The sequence below is a fragment of the Apaloderma vittatum genome, unplaced genomic scaffold (assembly GCF_000703405.1).
Source record: "Apaloderma vittatum isolate BGI_N311 unplaced genomic scaffold, ASM70340v1 scaffold24237, whole genome shotgun sequence".
In the NCBI taxonomy this organism is placed as follows: Eukaryota; Metazoa; Chordata; class Aves; order Trogoniformes; family Trogonidae; genus Apaloderma; species Apaloderma vittatum.
Window position 1 is genome coordinate 28857 of NW_009725995.1, and position 20617 is coordinate 49473.

Here is a 20617-nt window from a genome sequence, read left to right on the forward strand (position 1 = left end):
GAAATTCTCCTCTGACTGGTGGAGAGCTTTTATGGCTCTTAAATACTTTCGGTTTGTGCCTGTTTCCCACAAATTTATCGTGGCTGATGTTAGCACTGGTGTATAATCTATTACTAGTTATTTAGGATAACAAATTGTTCACAGGCATCAGTGGTTTGCACAAATTAATTCATTGCGTGAAATTACTTAGAAAATATTTGCATGACTTTCTGAGCGTGAGCCGTTGTTCACTTTCAAGGCTGTCTTTGGAGATTTACAGACCACGTGCTTCACTTCAGTTGTCAGACTGCTTGCAGATACCAAGTGTATCTGCTACAAATATTTAGCCAGAATTCCTTATAAGTAGATACTCTTATTAATAACTTTATCTGTGAGCCAATTCACAGATTACAATCTCTTTGAAATGGTATTCTTCTAATTACTATTGAAAAAAACCCAATGTTTAACATATCAAGGCTGCTCTTGACTTTTTTACTTCCTCCATACCTTCTCCTCGGTTGCAATTGTTTCTACAGGGTCTGTTCCTTCTTTCCAGCCCTATACTACATCCCCTTACTGTGACTCCTCACTTGAGAAAGTGTTCTCCAGAAGTATTTTTGAATCCATACAGGCTTTAGGGACATGACAGGAGATGTCAGCAGGCACGGGTTTATAGTTTTGCAGAAATAAAAGTAGCTTGGAGGCATTCCTCCCCTTCCATGGTTATCACCCCAAAACAAAGTTCTTCAGACACATTTTATATTAAAAGCTGACAAAAGAACAAGCACAGTATCAACTTGATCTCCTGCGTTCTCTCTTACATACAGATCATTCATGACTACAGAAAGTACATAACAAAATAGCAGAGGTCAATTACTCCAAGGCCCTTGGCTTCATCTCCCTTTCACTTCCCAGAAGACACATGTAAGATGAATGTGATTCCTTGCTTGGTTAAATATAGGGTTATTATAGCTGGACCATGACCTTACCTTAGCTTTAGCCTCCACCTGAGCTCCGTTTTGTACCAGGTATCGAACGACCTCTGTTTGGCCAGCTCTGGCAGCCATGTGCAGTGCTGTTTCTCCTCTCTAGCACACAGCAGCAAAACCAAAATATCATTAGAAACACACTGCAGGAAAAACAAACCCCAACATGTTTCATAAATTCAAAAATACTTGTGACCCAGTTCAGAATAATCTCCGCTAGAATATTCTGCAGTAGTTGTCTGTGAGCAAGATGGGAGATTAAGTCAATATTTGACCTCTTAGCTGTTGTATGCTACAAAGCACTTTATGTCAGGGTCAGTTTCCCAACACAATAGTGCCTTTGTCACTAGTCTTTTGCTGAAAAGAGACAGTGCAATGTTTGTCTTTACTACTATCTTACTAACATTTTTTAAATTGACATCCATCTGAATAGTCTGATTTAGGAAAACAAAAAAAAAAATAAATGCAGATTTGGTATATTCTGATAGCCATATACTTGGCTTTCTCCCTGCTATGCCCTATGCTTCTACTATCATCTGTTATCTGACAAGTGCTGGATAAGTGAACAAGAGGAGAAAAAAAATCATTGCTGAGTACATTCACCTAAGGCCTCATGGGCTTAATGAAAGACAAACCCAAGGAAAGCAGAAAAAATCCAGGAGAGAAACTGCTTTCTACATTTTTGAGCATCGAAATACCTTTAAGTACCAGCACTTGCTAATTTACAAATGGTGTTTTATTTTTATATAATCTAATCAAATTAGCAGATGAAGACTTTAATAAAAGACTGTCTTCTAACTGCACCTCTGTGTGGAAGGTGAAAGAGAAATCTTGAGACCGAACTGTTAGAGAGATGGACAAGTTTCTATTTTCCTCCCATTTCCCAACTTTCCGATATCCATCTAACCATGACTTCACTTTTTACACATGCCCTGGAAGCCTTGGGGCGCACAGTGCACATCCAGTAGAAAAGCCCACTGGTACGGCTGTACGGACACAGGCAACATGTCCCGACAATCTGCTGCAATCTGTTGGTAACAGCAGAACTTTCCTTACATGGTAGCCCCCCGGGGTCCTGGGAAAACAGTGCTCAACAGTCAAGTACACATCTCAAAAATTACATACGGGAAGCTACAGTATGTTCTCATTCTTTAGTTCAGAAAATAAAGAGAAGAGAATCTGCTTAAGGTCAGCCTCTTCTGAGGTTTCCTCGACCTGTCAAGCATCTCTCCAGTAGGACTCGGCACTTTCCCACGACTCCAGTGGGAGCCACCCCTGCTCTGGAGGTGGATGGTGGATGATATGGATGTGGATGAACACCAGGATCAGGCACCTCCCAGCAGTGCTGCTCCCAGACATTACAATGTATTCACCGTCCCACTCTGCTGAAAGAAAACTTGTTACTCACGACGTTGGTAGTGTTGGGTGATGCTCCATGATGCATTAGCTGCGATACAATATTTACATGTCCCATAAAGGCAGCAACATGGATTGGAGTGAGGCCCGACTGAAAAGCAAACCAAAATCAAACTGAAATGCTTACTTCCACATTCCTTTACAAGAACGTCATAGGGGGAAAATAAGTTGTTCTAAAGTAAGTAAACCCAAACGCTCGCTGTTCTGAGAGGATCTTCTCAAAAACATATACGCACGCTTAAACTAAAGGACACACAGAATTGGAAACAACTATGAGTATGATTCATGAGCAAAAATAAAAACATTCTAGGAATGCAGCAACTCTTCATCAACTAAAATCAACTATAGCTAAGCAAGATTTCTTCCGTAAGTTTTTATTAATTATTATTTTAGACCAGAAAAGAAGAAAAGAAACAACCAAAAAAACCCACCCCCAAAAACAGGAAAAGGGTAGAAACATTCCCAGCACAAAGATAAGACTTTCTGGAACATTCAGCTAATGCAAAAAAGATGCAGCATCCATTGTCCCCACCAAATCCAGTTGCTTTTGGATGAACAAAAAAGTCTATTGAACTTAGTGGTGAGCTCCATCCCCACTGTTTCTCCAAAAGAAAGGGAATTCGGAACTGTGGCATCAAGCCAGAGAGGCACAGACACAAATGACACAGGCTAAAGAGAATTTCCATTTCCCTCAGGACCTTGTGGCACCATCACTATCACAAATCTGCACCACTGCCCTTACACAAGATACAACAGATCAACTGGAGAGAAAGAGAGGGATGATGAAAGTGAGGGAAAAAAGGGAGCAGTTATTTAGCAGGACATGACCTCAAGGATTTTGCTTTAGAAATCCAATCAATAGTTAGTATTTCTCCATGTAGAATTACCCTAAAGCCTCTTCACAGCTGCTTCTGCACAGCTGTACCAACAGTCAGCCAGAGGCTGCTGAAGAGGGTTTTGCTACCAAGAGAAGAAAGCTCAGTGGACCTCTGGAAATCCCCTGACTGAGGCAGCTTCCCCATAGAAGTGTGGGAGGGTAAAGCTGAGGAAAAAACACTTGTGTTCCTTTCACATGCAGAACAGCAAACACGAGCAGCAAGATGGAATAACTGGTTGAGCTGTTTCACATAATTTAGCAAATGTCTTTAAAATACAATGTATGTGTGTCACCTTTGACCGTAAAGCTAATATTCATACTGCAGGATTTCAAGCCTGAAGACAAAAAAAAGGTGCAATATCTACAATTTAAATATGGAACCCACATGGAAACAGAATTTACCATAGAAAAAAGTAATAAGCATTACCTTGAATATATAGTTTGTATACAATAACTATTTGTGACATTTGGTACTGTTTCCTTTTGTTGCATTTCTATCTCACAACAAATGCTTGCTCTCAGATTTCTTTGGTGAGGAATACTCTGAAGCTTTCTGGTCAATTTGCTTTGACAGACAGATAGAAACTTTCTTTCCGACTAGACAAACAGTAGCTCACAGATGGGTGCTGAGTACCAACTCCTAATCCTGCCTTGAAAGGCTGTTACCATACCGGCAGCCAGGGAAAGAGGCAGGGAGGAAGGTAGAGCCCTGCAGTGAAGTACCGTGATGAAACTCAACAAATGCAGTCAGACGTGTTTTGAGATCATGTGAGATCACGGTGTGGCAGTAACAGGAAATAAAGGAAGAGCTCTTGCTTTTGGAAAGTTTTGGCTTGAAAATGCAATTCAGAGGGTACACATCAGACCACTAGCCTGGTTCACTCGCACAAGACAGTGTACTTAAGAGTTGCTGTTGCTTTCATTCTCTTAATTCTTTGCATTTAAAGGAGATAAAATCGAATAGATAGTTTTTCTACTTCCACATCGATTGATTAACACAGTGGACAGACATCATATCTTTTCTGTTAAGATTCTCTTAGTGCTTCTCGTCAATTTGCTAACATGACTTTAAATTAAGACTTTGAAAGCTGCATCTAGAACCCCTACAGATTTCAAAAACTAGTCTGGAGATACGTGAGCTGTGGCAAGGGCAGGCTCCATCGTCTCTCTCTAAAGCCAGGAGCTGTATGGTTTGCTTCTGAGTAATTAGAACAAAAGCCCACGCATCAAATCACAGAATCATAGAATCACAGAATTGTCAGGGATGGAAGGGACCTTAAAGATCATCTTGAAAAAATGAAACTCCATTTTGAGGAGATGAACTGTTCCCCACTGTATTTTGTTTAATAAATGGGATTCTTTATTGTTTTCTAATCTGGCTTCTTCTCACACATTTATATATGTGACCTTTCCTCCTAACTTAGTAGAAAATATATACACATGTAGACAATCCAAATTTTCCATAGGTACTTAATTAATCTCTAAACTGTGCCAATAACTGGGTGTAGACTATCTCATCCTGACTGAAGTAATAGCATATTGACTTCTGTCTAACTGATTTGTGACAACACATGATTGCGGGTGCATACAACTTCTGTGTGGAAAGCCAAAACAAGGTCTGAATTAAACCACCTTTTAAAACAGGACTTGAGGGAAGCACAGCCTTCACCCCAGTATTCTATCTGTAACCGGACAATTTTCATCTTCAGTATATTAAATTACAGGCCAAAATTGGCCTGTACAATAGATCTTTATTTAAATTTAAATTGTTGTTCCCACTGTATTCCCAAACTGTATCAGCTGTTTGGGTGTTGTGATCCACTAAGGCAACTGACTTTATTATTCAGTTTTATTATTTGATGATACTTAGCTGAAAAAAATTGAGTTGATTGGTACATGCTCCTTCAGAAACATTAAAATATTAATCAATATAATTACAATTAATTTTATAGAAAAAACAAAAACAAATGTGAGAAAACCACTTTAATACCTCAGTCACAGCTTGAATTGATGCACCGTGCTTCAGAAGAAGTTCCATTACTTTTATTCTGTTCTTCTTGCAGGCAATGTGAAGAGGTGTGAAACCATTCTGTAAGTGAGAAATTACATACTTTTTGATACTGGAAACATCATTAAAAAGCAAAACTGGAACTCACATAAAATATTACTGTTTTAACAGAACACTTCTTGGATTTGTTTTTCTTTTCACTATATTTTTTCATGTAAAAGAGAGAAAAAACTTCTAAGGAGAAGACGATGTATTTCATATAACCAATTTTAATTATGAAATATCCTGCTCACTCTAATAAATAATATATTTTTTAAAATTCTCAGGTCATCTAGACCTATCAAAACTCCATTTTTGCTTGGTATACTCACTGTTAACTGGGGTGAGGGGTTGTTGGAGTTTTTGGGGGCTTTGGTTTTCCTTCAACTTTTCAGAACTGCTGGTAAAAAAACTTTACAAGCCCTGGCATTTGGATCTTCTAAACCAATCTTGCTACCTTTTCCCCCCCACCCATTTATTGCCTGACAGCTTACTGTAATTACAATTATTTTTCCCTTCCTTTAAAAAAAAAAAGTGCATGCAGCTGAGTGAACACTTAAAACTACCATCTTATTTAGTGTGAGATAATACAAGAGAAAACAAGTAAAGCAGGAAAATAAGCTGCCCAGAGCATCCACGACTGGTACAATAATAGCGCACTGAATGCTGATGCCGCTCTGTATACTCATCAAAAACGCCTTTGTAGAACAACTCTGAAAACAGCTGACAGAACTGTTCTCTCCGATCTGATCAAAATTAGCTTTTTCACCTGCCACGTAGTTTACTATCATATGCTTTTGTAACATGAGGTCAGTGCGCTTGTCTATTCCAGTTAAGGGAGCAGCTCCCAACTCTCTCCTTAGCAGTGGACAATGTCCAGAGTGAGCTCAGATGAGTTTCAGAGAACTGTGTTTCAGGCTCCTTCTACTTAATGATCCTGACTGGGGATCAGGACAGAATAAAAGGAAACACTAAAAGATTTAGGAAAACAAAATTTGTGGCTAGGTTACCAGACCAATGAGATTCAGCAACTCTGACAAGCTGAACCTGATCATGATTTATTTCAGAAGGCAAAAATAAATATTATAGGCTTAGGAGTTTCCCCCTTTGCTGCCTATAGTGAATAAAACCTATGTAATGTAATACCTTGATCAAAGACACCTGAAGACAGGTTGATCTGACACAAAAAACAGAGGGGCTGGGAGAAAGAAATCTATGCAGCCTCTGCTGTTTTCAAGAGAGTCAATCCCACCTGGCTTGTCAGAGTTTCAGGAGTTCACATAATATTTCAGAAATCAAATGAGATAGTAGCATCAGGCTGTGAAACTGACAGTCAATCCAATTAGTGTCAGAACTTAAATTTGTTCTGAACAGTTACTGAAGAACAAATCAAAAAGACATTTTAAAAACAAGAGATTGCAAGTATAATTTTAAACAAAATTCACTAGCGCATTCAGTCTGTATGCAGTTTAACTACCCTAACAGATTTTGTTGCTGAAGTTGTTTTTAAGGTAGAAAGATCTATGACTCCATTGACATAACTACAAAATACCACAAATATTCATTATGTAACTAACTTCTACTTTTTACTGTTTCACATCCTTGAGAGCTAATAAAAATTCTCTCAGTTTTAAACATTGCTGATTGTTTTCTCTTTATTCCTCTTTGATTATTTTCTCTTTGATTATTGTTCTCTTTACAAACATTTAGCAAATAAGAATTCTCTCCGTACCAAAAACCTACAGCAGTTACATCTGCAGCTGCTTCATCTATTCAGAATCATAACAAGCTACGAGGAGGCAAAACTGCTCTAGTTACACTAGAAAGTAATAAATCACTGTTGACCATCCGTAAGCAAAAGTCTGCTCTGATTGCACAACACATTATTAACACCGAACCTTGAGCATTCTCTCTTGGGCTGTAGCAATACAATTCAACTGTCAGCCATCAGCAGGCAGAAAATAACTCTCAAAGAAGTCTCACTACAACTTTGGAAGAATGTTTAGCTGTGAATAGTAACCCACTGTGTACTCACCAGTGCTTTGGCATTGGGATTAGCTTTCTTGTCCAAGAGAACCTTGGCAACTTTGTAGTGGCCACAGTGGGCGGCAACATGCAGCGCAGTCAGATAGTCATTAGTGACGTCATCTACAGGCACGTTGTGCTGAATCAGAAGCTGAACACAATTTAGATGATCTCCTTGCGTTGCCATGTGCAACGGAGACAAACCATTCTGCGAACAAAAGAGACCCAATACCAATGGGTTAGAGGAGAGATTAAACGCCTCCGCCTTGTTCTCAGAGCATTTGTTGTATGAAGAATTTTACAAGCCCAGAGAGCACCCAAAATAAACTTAGCACGTTCAGTGTAGCAATAAGGGTTCTTACTCTGGCAAAAGACACGTGGAATTAGAGTCTGTTTGGTTAGGGTTTGTAGGCAGCTCTACATTAAAAAAAACCAGTCATGCCATACCAGTGATGCTCTAAACACAGTTGCTGAAGTTAGGTGAGTTATGTAAAGAACAGCATTTTGTTATTATTAATATCCTAAGCAGGAAATCTAATGGTTTTAAAAGCTGCATTAAACTCATCACTATAACATAGCCTGCATATACCAGGCCTACGAGAGCAGGTCATAGCATCATCCAGTATTCACTACAAGCTCCTCTCATCCCTCCACTAGCGTTTTCCTGAATTTGGGTTGTACATACACCTTACACTGCATCACACACCTGTGGAGACCATTCTTCCCAGACGACATTGGTATAACAGTGAAAGTTTCAAATGCAACTGAGCTAAAAATATCTGAATAAGACCACCATGACATGACCTGTCAGTGGCAGTGGTAAAGCTCTGTTTCATGAGGGAAACACCTGAGAGAGATTCATGTTTAGGAACAAAACCTGTACCAACAATTGTTTCTTGCTCTGCTTGTAAGAGTTAATCAACAAGCTGTCAACATAAATTGCATTTACAAAGTAAAAACATGAGAGAAATAATACTCAGAACTTTAAAGGTCTGCCCCTATTTCATGACAAAAAATTAAAAAATATGTCAGATTGAAAGAAGTCTTGTTAGCAGAGGTACATAAGCTCCTTAAATAAGCCTCAATACACCTTCTAACATTTTTATTTTCTTTTTTAAAAAAACAAACCAAAACCACCTTGGTCCTTCTAATGCCAAAATTACATTCAAATGCAGGAGCTATTCTGTTAACACACAATAGTACGTAGTCTATAAATGACTGAGAGTACGCTGTGTTTGTCATCACGAAGAAACCGAACCTTTTGCTCACAGATGCAGTGCCCTCAAGTGACCACAGTTCGCAAAGGCAAAGCAGCAATGTAAAACCAGCTGAGATCTTGGCCTTTCTGAGCCAGGCGATTCCTCTCTTCTCCCTTCCCATGGCCATATCATAACAGCAACGACAAACATTCAAAACGAAGGTGGAAACACACAGTGAAATAATTTTAAAAAGCGACATGGAAGAAGGATGGTGAAAGCAAACAGGTCAGACTTCAAAAGCAGTTTACATTCCATGCTGAGAAGCAGATATTCTTGGACACAGTTATATCTTTCAAGTAAGATTGTCTCTTGGGCATCTCACTTGTGATTCATGTTGGCTTGGATAACCCTCTCTTCCATTCCCAAAGGCTATTATAGCAATTATCTGTATGGAAGCTTGATACTAGCAATGCATTTTAAAGGTTTTCACTGCCTTCTAGTGTAGTTAAACAGTAGAATAAAAAAATTAATTTCTCTCAGACATCAAGCCCTCCTGACAACAGTTTATAACTGATAATGCCTTTTAGGCAACCATAAAAAACTGTGAAACTTTATACATTGTTCTGTTCCATTTTTAAAAGAAAGATTCTTCAGGTGAAAAGTGACATTCTTCACGACAACAGCCAATAAACCACACTTATTAATGGAGTAATAAATTGAGAAGATGACATGGGACTTCTTCACAAAATTCTGTCTGGATGAGAAAAGTACAGCAACAGTCAGACTTGACACACAAGAGCAAGAGGCAAGACAATGTCAAAATAGTTGGTGATTCAAAACATCATTGGAATACTGTCTTTTGTTATGACCTAAACCAGGCTTGCTATAAATTCTGTTGCAGTAGAAGATACTCTGCAATCTTATATGAGTTTCAACGCCTCTTGTCTTCCTGCTTTTAGCAGAAGAATATTGTATAGAACTACATTCTCCTTTTCCATACTCATGTTGTGAGAGACAATCCACGAATGACCATAAGAAATGAGGGAGCCACTAAACAAATACTGTTATAATATTGCTTTTATGAAGATTGCTGAGAAGATATTAAAAGGTGAAGAAATTCAAGAGCAATCAAAGACAGCCATATATTAGCCTAAAAAAAAATACAAACGAAAGCAAGGCAAAAAAAAACCCCAAAACCAGAAGAGGACCACAGAGGTCAAACAGACCAAATGCCTGACTGGGCAAACATAAAATTATCAGTGAAACATAGCTTATTTTGTAGCTATGTCAAAGGACTTTAATCAGGGAAAGTGCCATTAGTGCTGGGCAAAAAATAATAATAAAAAAAAAGATAAGAAAACAGAAGAAAAGGGAAAAGAGCAAAGCAAGCCTGGAACAACAATAATTAATAAAGACGGACATCGCTACACAGAGATGCCATTTGTCACAAAGAAAATCATTGGTATACTCAAAATCAGAATTTGTCTTTCCTTTTGTACCCCCCCCCCCCAAGATAATCCATTAGGTCACTGCTAACCCTGAAAATAAATCTAAGGTTATTCTAGTGCGAAAAAGTGTTAGCACTATACTAAAAATCCTCTAGCAGGAAATAGCTATCAAACAGCAGTCTGGTTGTTCTTCTAAGTTTTTATATGACATGAGAAAACTTTGTGCAGTTCAAATTCTTTCAGAGATGTGCCATATTTCCACTAACATTCTGAATTTATTTGAAGACAATGGAGCCACTTACTTAATGCAGAGGGCAGTAGTCTAAGTTAGTGCCAAGGGAATGCATTAATTTATGTCATTCAGAAGTATCACTCCTTCTCAGCTTACCTTCTGACAGCAGTAGAACTAATGCATCAGGGGAAAACTCAGAAAGCGCTGCTCTTTCTTCTGTTTACTCTTTAACAGGTAACATAGTTTTCACGCTTTCAGAGAGGAAGCTCCCATTTTGCTGAAGGTGTTTATATAAGCCTCTGCAGGTCAATGCCCAAAGCAGGTCTTTCAGCCTTGGGCTATTTCAGACCCACTATCCTATGTTCTCACCTGCCTGATTTTGGCTAGTGAACCCTGGACCAGGCTGTGTGAATCTCCTCAGAAAAAGGAACAAATTCAAAATCCCCAAGGCCTTGAACAGCAAGTTAAGTTTAAGGATAACACTCGACAACATGAAATCTGTGTAACAAAGAAATGTAGTTCTCATTTATGATGGTGGAAATCAAAGCAATAGGGTTAATGTTTTGGGTTTGTTTGTTTTTTCTTTAAGTAATTAATTGAACTACAGAGCGTGGAAGTGCCTTACTTGCTGGTATATGAGCTCTACACTCTGGGAGCGGCAGCAGCATGGAGACATGCCCCAAGTGTCTCCTAGGCAGCCCCAGCTGTCTCCCCCTGCTTGTGAAGTTTGCAAGTCAGGGCTGTGGGAGTCCATGGAAACTCCACATGCAGAGGATGGGTGGATCTGTCTGTCAGATTACCCATGACAGCACTTACCAGTGACTCACTGAGCTGAGGAAAGCTAGTGCAAACCTCCCCAAACAAATGCTAAATATATTCCAGTAAAGGAAAAAAAACACCACAAGAAAATATAGAAAAGGGAGGAGAAAAGCAGAATATAGAAGGGTGTTGAGACAGAACAGGATGACAGAAGAGAGAAAAGGCATAACAGAAGGAAACAAGAAATGGTGTTCAAAATACTTTGCTTACAGACTGAGAGTAAACATGTAGTGGAAGGTTATCTTGGGAAAGAACCTCAACAAACTGCACAAACCCAAATGTCAACCCTGAAAGGGAAAGCCATGGACTGTAGTGGTGCTACCAAGCAGGCTGTTGCACTGAGATTTAAAATCAGCAAAAACAGCACAGCAGAGACCACCACCAGAAGAGTTCTGGCAACCGTGTGTTTGGACGCCAACCCTTGGGACTAAAGCAATCTGCGTACCCTGGCGCAGGTAATTTGAAATTCCCATGAAGAATTTTGCATGATAAATTGTAGAGAGAAAGTGGAGAAGCTGGTAATCAGGCTAAGCCCTAAGGAAATATGAGCTGTCTTTGCAAAGAGACATGGCTCTATTTTTATCTTGTATCTCTACTCTAGCCTTAGGGTAATTTGGTGCAAACTGAAGATACAATGTAATCACTGTGTAGTTATTCCAGGATAGATACAGAAACCTTCAGCTATAGAAATTTTGAGGGATAGGGTTACCATACATGCCTTTTTAGTTGGCACAGAAACCTTTTCTTGTGTATCTCGATTTAACACATTTTACATATGCAGACGTGTGCTACATACGGCATTCACTTTGGAGATCTCCCACACAGTTACTTTAAATAGCTCTGAAATAGGAAAGTTATTGTCAAACCCTTAAATACATGAGACATGCAGAATTACATTAAAAAAATAATTAAAAGTACTATCTCAGCAGAAAACAGTACAAATTACCTTGGTTTTGGAAAGAATAGGGGCACCACGATCCAGCAACATTTCTACAACCTGTTCATGGCCACTCCTGGCTCCACAGTGGAGGGGGGTCAACCCATCCTGTGGATCACAAGCATTATAATGGATTAGTTTCATACACAGTAAAATCTTGTGCATTTTTATAAAGACCTACAACGTCCTAGGAAACTAATTAATTCCTGCAGGATGCTGCTCTTATGCAACTTAACAGCTGAACCCATTCATTCAAACGGACAGAGGACATTTTGGCTCTGATTTTCTAAACATGTAAATAGTCCTAGCAAATTGGTGCTTGTGCAGTGGGCTACTACCAGGCCTGTACATGCAGTAAAGTGCTAAATGTACATATAAGAAAAAGGTGAGACTGCACTTCTGCTACTTTTTGCCTGCATTCCTTTGAGAAAACTGGGACTTCTGTTTCTCAGTAGGCATCAAGTCAATAGACAGTCCTTTTGTCTGAGAGAAAAAAAAAGCCAAACAACTCTTTCCTACTCATATTATTTTTTATTACACTGATTTTCATAGGTGTATAGCAGATGAGAAAACCATCTTAACCCCAGGTGATAAAAATAGCTGGATTAAATTCTGTCCCTTGTTGTATAGACCATAACTGTAGGACTTCCAGATGAATGATTGGTCTAGAGCAAAGTCGTACTGTCAATATCTCTTTTAGAATAGCTTGCTTATTAGTAGTTATCATCATCTTAGGAATAGAGTCCTTAAATAAGAGGAAGACTCTTTTTAACATTAATAGAGCTATTCCAAACTACTTTGATTATTCTTTGGCCTGCACCCTGTTCACAATGGTCAGGTAACCCGCTGTACATGAGTGCTATGATGAAAGACAACACATACCCCTTGAGTAACTGTGAATAAAGCCACATGGAGTTTTTCAATGCTGTATGGTATAGTGTTTGTTACAAATAGAAGTGTCATAATTTTAAGGAAAAAAAGGAAGAAAAAATACTGTTTTCAGAAATAGTAAGAGCAAACAGTTGATTTATTACAAGCAAAAGAAATATGCAGGAGTTACTGCCACGCGACAACAATATTGTTTTTTCACTAAATATGTCAGAAGGAGCCTTTATAAGGAAGGTTGAAACTAATAAAGAAGAAAGATAAATATTTTTTAGTTTTCCAAATACAAGTCATAACGGAAGGGACCTTCTTCCAGTGTCTTCCAGCACTATTAAAAACATACATGTGGTATTGTCTAAAATATGTATGTCACATCATTTTTATAAAAAGAGTTATCTGAAAATTCTTCTCACACATCCAGGACTAATTCATACATCTGCATTCCCTTCTCTGCCTGTTTCTGTATGGTAGCACGTACTATTAACATACCTCCTTAGACATAATTACAATATTTTTGATAATTCCTAAACTATTACACTCTACTAGAACATCATCTTAAGGCCTTCAAAGTGTAGAAAGCAAGAGGGACGTAGCGATTCAGACAGCCTAACATTCTCCTGCTTCTACTGTTTTGCCCTCTCCTAACAAACCTATGAAAGATAGCAGACAGAAATTGTTGTGATTAACTTTTTTCTGCTAGTCTCATCTAAAACTTGCATGGTTTCCATTGTGTATGTTCTTATACTTAAAATAAGGCATATGTTTTTGATGTAGATGATGAAAAGATTTTGGTTCAGACCTAACTTGATCAGGACTCAAGGACTCATTCAAGTCGAACAGTTTGGTCCACTATGTTCTTACTTGAGGTGATGCCATTGATTCTTCTTTGTGTTATTTTAGCCCACGAAGTACACGGAAGGGCATCTTGTTAAAATCATATTACACAAAATAAAGATGAATTGCTCAAAATATGTAAGCAAAGACAAAGAGAAAAGATATCAAATCCCATGAATGGTGCATTTATCAGATGAGTTGCATATGTTTTGCTGTAGTTTCACAAGTGTTTAAAAAAGGTAAAGCATATTTCCCATACCAGTAGCTTCCACAGGCAAGGGCATATCAAGTGCTGTGCAGAACACATACAACTAACATAAAACTATTGTCCACACAAAAGAACATGTACAGGAAGGAAAATAAAACCCTGCAAGGACAGGTAACCAGAGACCTGTAGGCAGGAGCTGAAGATCATGTACATTAGATTATTCACTCTTTTTACTTCATATAATTATCATATTCTCCAGGCTCATCAAAGAAAGATACTCAAGGAGATCAGGCACAAACCCAAAAGTTAGGGAACCCCCCAACCCATCTCACCAATGTACCATGGGTCTTGTATACCAAGCTCGCAGAGAACGAGACACTTTTGATCATCTTCGTGCACTAGACTAGACCCTTAAAAACTACTTCAGAGCTCCCTGGAGCACAGTTCCCCAAACTGTCACAGCGGCTGCCCCCGCCCCAGCTTGCACCTACGGCTGACAAGGTCCCTGTGGCACAAGAGGCAGCAGGCAGTCGTGCTTGGCCAGCTACAGCTCAGTCTATTCTACATCGCAGTCACTACCACCAGTACCACCAGATGCATCACATGGTGTGACACAACATGACAATGCAATGTAGGTGCTTGTTGGGACAGTTGCATTGTTAAGATGATGACAGGACTCCCACTGTAAAAAGCAAATACATCTGAACACAGCTCATTTAGCTGCAGAGATCTTTTTTTTTTATTTCGAAAAGACACCATCTATTCACCTGGTTTGGTTAATTGCTATATGGCACAAAAATCACCCGAAGCAATATGCAGAGGCAATGTGAAACACAGATTACAAAAAGATTTTGTTTTAAAAAACAGAATCTGAGATTAGGAGAGACTGCTCTAAACTCAGCAAGACTTCACTGATTTTGTCAGGAGATTTTCTAGTTGCTTATTTACTGTTCATACAGACTATACCGTGTGAAGCGTAAAATATATTACATGTATTAAGGAAGCAAACTTGTCTTAATATGATAGTCTGCAATGGCTCAGAAAAACCATTACAAACAATTATGACAATAATCTGCAGATTAAGGACTCTCTAAGTATGCGCTGACATGATAAATCATATCATCTGCATTATCTATCCCTCCAGAGAGCCTGAGAGCAGCTCCAGCAAAGGCAGGAGTTCTGCTTAGGCAAAAGCTTTCCATAAGGACTGTATGCCCATCTCTGGCTCTTTCTGTAGCTTTTATTCCAAACACACACACACACACACACACACACTCCTCAAATAAAGGAGATCCAAGCATTGTTTCTGGTCCTTGTTGAGGCTTGGATACCTGTGTAGCTCCCTGATGTTGTTACACTGGGGTCACAACTGGCTTGAGGGTAGCAAATGATGGTGCAGGCAGTTGAGCCTCCCTGCTGTAGCGTGTTTCCCTGCCACCACATAGAATCACAGAATGGTTTGAGTTGGAAAGGGCCTTAAAGATCATCTAGTTCCAACACCACAACACATGGGCAGAGACACCTCCCACTAGAGCAGGTTGCTCAAGTGCTCATCCAACCTGATGTTGAACAGTTCCAGGGATGGGGCTTCCACAACTTACCGGGGCAACCTGAACTTCCCTGGGTGGTGAGACACTGGAACCAGTGTCTCGCTACCCTCATAGTAAAGAACTTCTTCCTAACATCTAATCTAAATCTATCCTGCTCTGGTTTAAAACCTTTACCCCTCCTCCTGTCCCTCTCCAGCTTTCCTGTAGCCCCTTCAGGTACTGGAAGTCCACTATAAGTCTCCCCAGAGCCTTCTCGTCTCCAGGTTGAACACCTCCAACTCTGGGGCTACTCTGGGCCTGTCTTCGTAGGAGAGGTGCTCCAGCCTTTTGATCACCCTTGTGGCCATCCTCTGAACCGTAAGGAGGGACCCCTGGGCAGTATGGGACAGCACAGACCAGCCTCTCTGTGCTGGCCAGCCACCCCGTCCCTGCTCATGCTCACCCACGATTTCACTGGCATAATGGGATTCTCTGGGCTGTACTCCAAATCCATGGTAGCCTCACTACCACAACTCTCATCAGCAAGCATCAGCTACTAACCCAGTCTATGAACAATGAAATTAAACACAACACCCAGTAAAAGCTTTGCTGTGACGCAAATATTCAGCAAGAGCTTGTCAGTGGTGCCTGGGTGCCTGGTCTTGGCAGGAGTGTGATGGCCCTCCACCCCCCTGAGCCAAGGGCAGAAGTTCTCCCCACGGAAGCGATTACTGCTGCCTCTGGCGTTTATCACCCCCATCGCTGCCTGGTGAGTCTCTCTGTTTCACAGTGCCTCCATGCTCCAAGCCTCCTGCATTTGTCATTGCCACTACTGCAGATCGCCCCTTACATACAACAGGGCACAAATGAGGTTTGTTCTTCCTACACATGCGACACGCACTTAAGAGTACCAAGTCAGTGTTATTCTTGTAGTTATTTTATATTTTAATACATGTGGCTTTTCTGAAACAGCTTATGTATGATCTGATGCATCTTGGAAGAGCATATCCCACATGTTTTCATGCAAATATGAGTGCTGGCCTCTTATTTAGCTGCAAAATCAGTAGAATGAAGATTATAAACACTTATTGTTAATTCAGGCAAAAACTTACTTGCTGCCTGCTTCACACACAAATTCACTGTGGCATATACAGTATTAGACAGCCAAAGCAAATCAAGCTAATTTAATCAACCTCTCCAATTAAACCTCATTTTTTCAAGTCTTTTCTGGAAGACAGAGAAGAAGTAATTAGGGCAACATTCAGTAAACATTGTACATGAGGCATTAATAGCTCTTTGCTTAGAATGTTAGTTAAAAACCTGAATGATAAAAGCTGCCCTGGATGGATGAAAGCAGCACATAGCTCTTGAGGAGTACCCTTAAGAATTCAGTACAAAACCCCAAGTATCAGCTGCTAGACATCTCACACTGAAAAAACGACAGAGAGGAGATAAACAGCTGGTTAAAGTAAACAACGCTACATAAGCATGAGCTAAAAGGAAAAAAAAAAGAGATGGCGGAGGCTCAAAATAGTTGTAAGGTCACTTTTAGAAATAACCTCATAGCTCACACACTAACTCCTAACTACGGTTTGTGGGTGTCCAAGAATATTGATGGTGCTCATCCAATCCTAGTCCTAATAAATAAAGAGAAACTGGGAGTCCACGGATGAGTTTTACAACAATTTAAACAGGATAAAGATTTAGTCCTTCATGTTAATCTTTTGTGCAGTACTTCAATACTGCAGTTTCCAGGACCATCTGCCAGCAGCAAATGCACACAGAAATGACTAAGGAAAAGAAATCCTTACCCTAACTTACTTAATATTCAGGAAGGGCTTTATATGAACTTTCTATAAAATTGGTATGTTTGTGGAAAATAAAAATAGAGATTATGTGGGGCGTATCTTGAGTACCCCATACAGAGAATGCAGGAACAGACCACAATATGAAAGCTGAACAGCTAAGTCTGACACATCTAAGAGTCAGAGCAGCAAATTCTGGCCCTGTTAGTGTTTGGTCAACAATACAAAACGGGATCTTCTGCATACTCATTCAAAGATGAATTACAGACCTGATACAGGAGAAACAGGTGCCTCGCAATTTCTGCCTCTGAGCATGAGAAACAAGCAATTTTGAAGAATTTTTGTGCTTTCATATGGGTAAAGAACCTTTGCAATTCACCTTTAAGGAGGTATTTTGTGTTCTATAACCAGTCATTTGCATTAAATAATATCATAGGATTCAAGACAACACCTATTTTAACTAAACAAAAAGTATTCTACTCCTCTGTTATCCATAAAAATTCTGCTCATCTCTTTTTTTAAAAATAAGAAAGAAAGAAAGGAGAGGTCTCACATGTATTTTTACGTGTAAATTCCATCTGTTTATTGAGCTGTGTGTGTGTTTAGCACCCGCACCTGCCCCTCACAGAACACCACAAGGCTGAGAACCCAGCTGATAAGCGTGACTTGACACGTGTATCAGAAAAGACAGCCTTGGCTTTTCTTTGCCTTTCAGTATAGTCAGTAGTGGTGATGCTATGGCAAAAGCATATGACTGAAGCTTTTGTCATCCTGTATTTTTGTAAGGCCATTCTATGTCTCGGACATTAAAACAAAAATAATGTTGCTTAAAAAAATGAACTACTGCAAGGTTGCATACCTCAATTGCTCTGCCTTGGAAAATAATATTGGGTCAGGTAGGAATAACAAGAGAGATTTAGCCAGAACATGTGCTATAACACTTCATAGCAATTAATCTTCAATACTGAACATAAGATCCAGGCAGACACTCCTGGAACAATGTCTTTTTTTTCATCTAGCAGCACATGAATGGATTAAATGATCTCTAAGGTCCTTTCCAGCCCAGGCCATTCTACAATCCTACGATTCTATGATTAATCTCAGCTTTCTATTTCTTCACCTATTGATTTACAAATCTTTCCTGATCTACACCAGTGATACTCTTCTCTTTTCTCAATCATGCAGCTGTCTGCTCAGTTCAGTGAGTCTCCTCAACAGAGGCACACGCTGCCCAGACCCCAGGCTGGTAAACTCTTGCCAGGATGAGTCAGTGCTGCCCGGAGCAAAACTTCCACTTAGTCACTAACTGCCAAAAAATGATGCCTCTGGTAATGCCAGAGAAGGGCAACGATGAGTGACACATGTACAGCAAAAGCAGAAAAAGTTATGCAAACCCCTTCTGGTTACAGAGAGGATGGGTGCTTGGGGAAGCAGGCAATCTTTGAGGGAAGTCAGAAAAAACAAATCACCACTTTGTGAATCACACTCATTCACTGCCTTTTGCCTCCCTTGGGAGCCCTGCCAGACTCAGGAGCTGTTGATGCTGCTGCCCTCTTCCTGGATCCTGTTTCCATCCCAGTCTGTATTTTTAGTTAGATAAATTATCCTAATGTCTGACCCTGGAGCCTGTGATACAGAAAATGAAGTGGATCATGAATTCTCGTAACTAAAAGAAAAGAACAAGTTGGATTCCAACCACTTAAAGTAGTGGCCCCTGATGTTTTGGCTACAGTGGGCCACACAAATGCTTGTAGAGAGGTATGAACATCTGGCACATCACCAAAACATGGCCCTCCCCACCACATGGGTAGGCCCACACCCTCAGCCTGGCAGCCTCCATGTAACACATAGCAGGTCGGTATTTTAAATCAGGAATTATACCCACTGATCACGTTATCCATGCAAAGTCATCCCTTCCATATTCTCCAATTAGAAAAAACAGTAACATTTTACAAAGAAGTCATGAGTGTCTTCTAAAGGTAAAAAAGAAGAACTAAAGGAAAACATGTGGAGAGAGTAAAGAAACGACAAAATAAATTGATCCAGTTTCTGAATTTGCCACAGAAATAAAAACTACAAATGTGCCTCTACAAGCACTGTAGGAAATTTCAGAGACTGCTGAAACACTGGAAAAACAAAAAGAAACCTGTGGATACAGTAATAACTGTAGAAAAAAAACATTCTTAGGTTATAACTTTGTTTTCTTCAGAATCATTCTGGTAGGAATTATGCAGAACAATAAAAAATGGAAGATCGATGGGTGATAAGCTAATATTTCAAGAAAATGCAGATATCAAAAAGTTACAGGCACAGCTCCCGAAGGTTACCTGTGCACAGGAGCACATTGCAAAGACTGCCGTGACATCCAACAGCACCACTAGTTCTATGTTAACTTCCGCACATTTGAACATTTTCCTTCCCTTTTTCATCACCGTGTGAATAAATAAAATCTCCCTAAACTGGTTTGATGGGGTTTAACTACAGCAATTAGATATTACCATAGGCATTGAGCTTCCAAGGCACTCAGAGGACAGAGTTAGGAGTCAACCTGATGAAATCGTCACCACGCCCGGCACATTTGCTGACAAATCCAAGCCAGCACCTAAGTACTCGCTCAGACAGAGGCTGAGCTGCATGAGATTCATCAGTAACATCGTGCTCTGGGACACTGCCCTGTGGATAGTGAAAGGCAAACACACACTGCAGTTCTGAGTTACTCTTCTTGCATTCCAATTCTGAAATATTTGAATCGGAATCCTGTTTTTTAGTTTTTTCCTGTACACTCACCTTTACCCCTAAGTAGCTACAAGCAGCTCCTAATTAAACGCTCTACAGAGAACACAGAAAATTGTTGGTTCCGAGCCAAATTTGCCATCCCTGGTGTTTCATACACTGCTTTAACAGATATAAATTGTTAGCATTCTAATGCAATCATTTTATAAAAAAGAATTGCACTGCAGCTATGGTAGCCTGCCAGGAAGGTGAATGATTTAAGCTTGTATGACAACTAACAGGTCAGGGGCAAGAATTCTATTATGGTCTAGGGGTGAACTTGCGAGTAGGGTTAATGGTTGGACACGATGATCCCAAGGGTCTTTTCCAATCTGGATGATTCTGTGATTCCACAGCCATTCACAGCATTCACACTTAAGCTTACCCTTGTTTTGGCATCAATTTTAGCTCCTCGATCAAGCAGGAGTTTGACCATATTTGCATTTCCTCTCTTTGATGCAACATGTAATGGTGTGATATCATTCTGCGGAAGGAAAAAAAAAAAGAAAGTAAGTACACATATCTTTCACATGTATCTTTCTTTCATGAACTCCATGATCAATTTGCTGACAGAGTGAATTACGTTCAATTTACTAAAGCATAACAAAGCCTTGTTTTC

The 20617-nt window shown here is 39.7% G+C and overlaps 1 protein-coding gene across 1 annotated transcript in view; it reads right to left on the reverse strand.

The window, feature by feature from the left end:
• The window catches only part of LOC104276710 (ankyrin-3), a gene marked incomplete at both ends in the record, with an annotated part of 60776 nt that overhangs the window by 23721 nt on the left and 16438 nt on the right, over positions 1-20617 (reverse strand). Inside the window, 6 exons of the mRNA XM_009873129.1 lie at positions 969-1067; positions 2374-2472; positions 5249-5347; positions 7341-7538; positions 11975-12073; positions 20384-20482. Of these exons, the coding sequence (XP_009871431.1) occupies positions 969-1067; positions 2374-2472; positions 5249-5347; positions 7341-7538; positions 11975-12073; positions 20384-20482 (693 nt within the window). The remainder of the gene's footprint in view (positions 1-968; positions 1068-2373; positions 2473-5248; positions 5348-7340; positions 7539-11974; positions 12074-20383; positions 20483-20617) is intronic.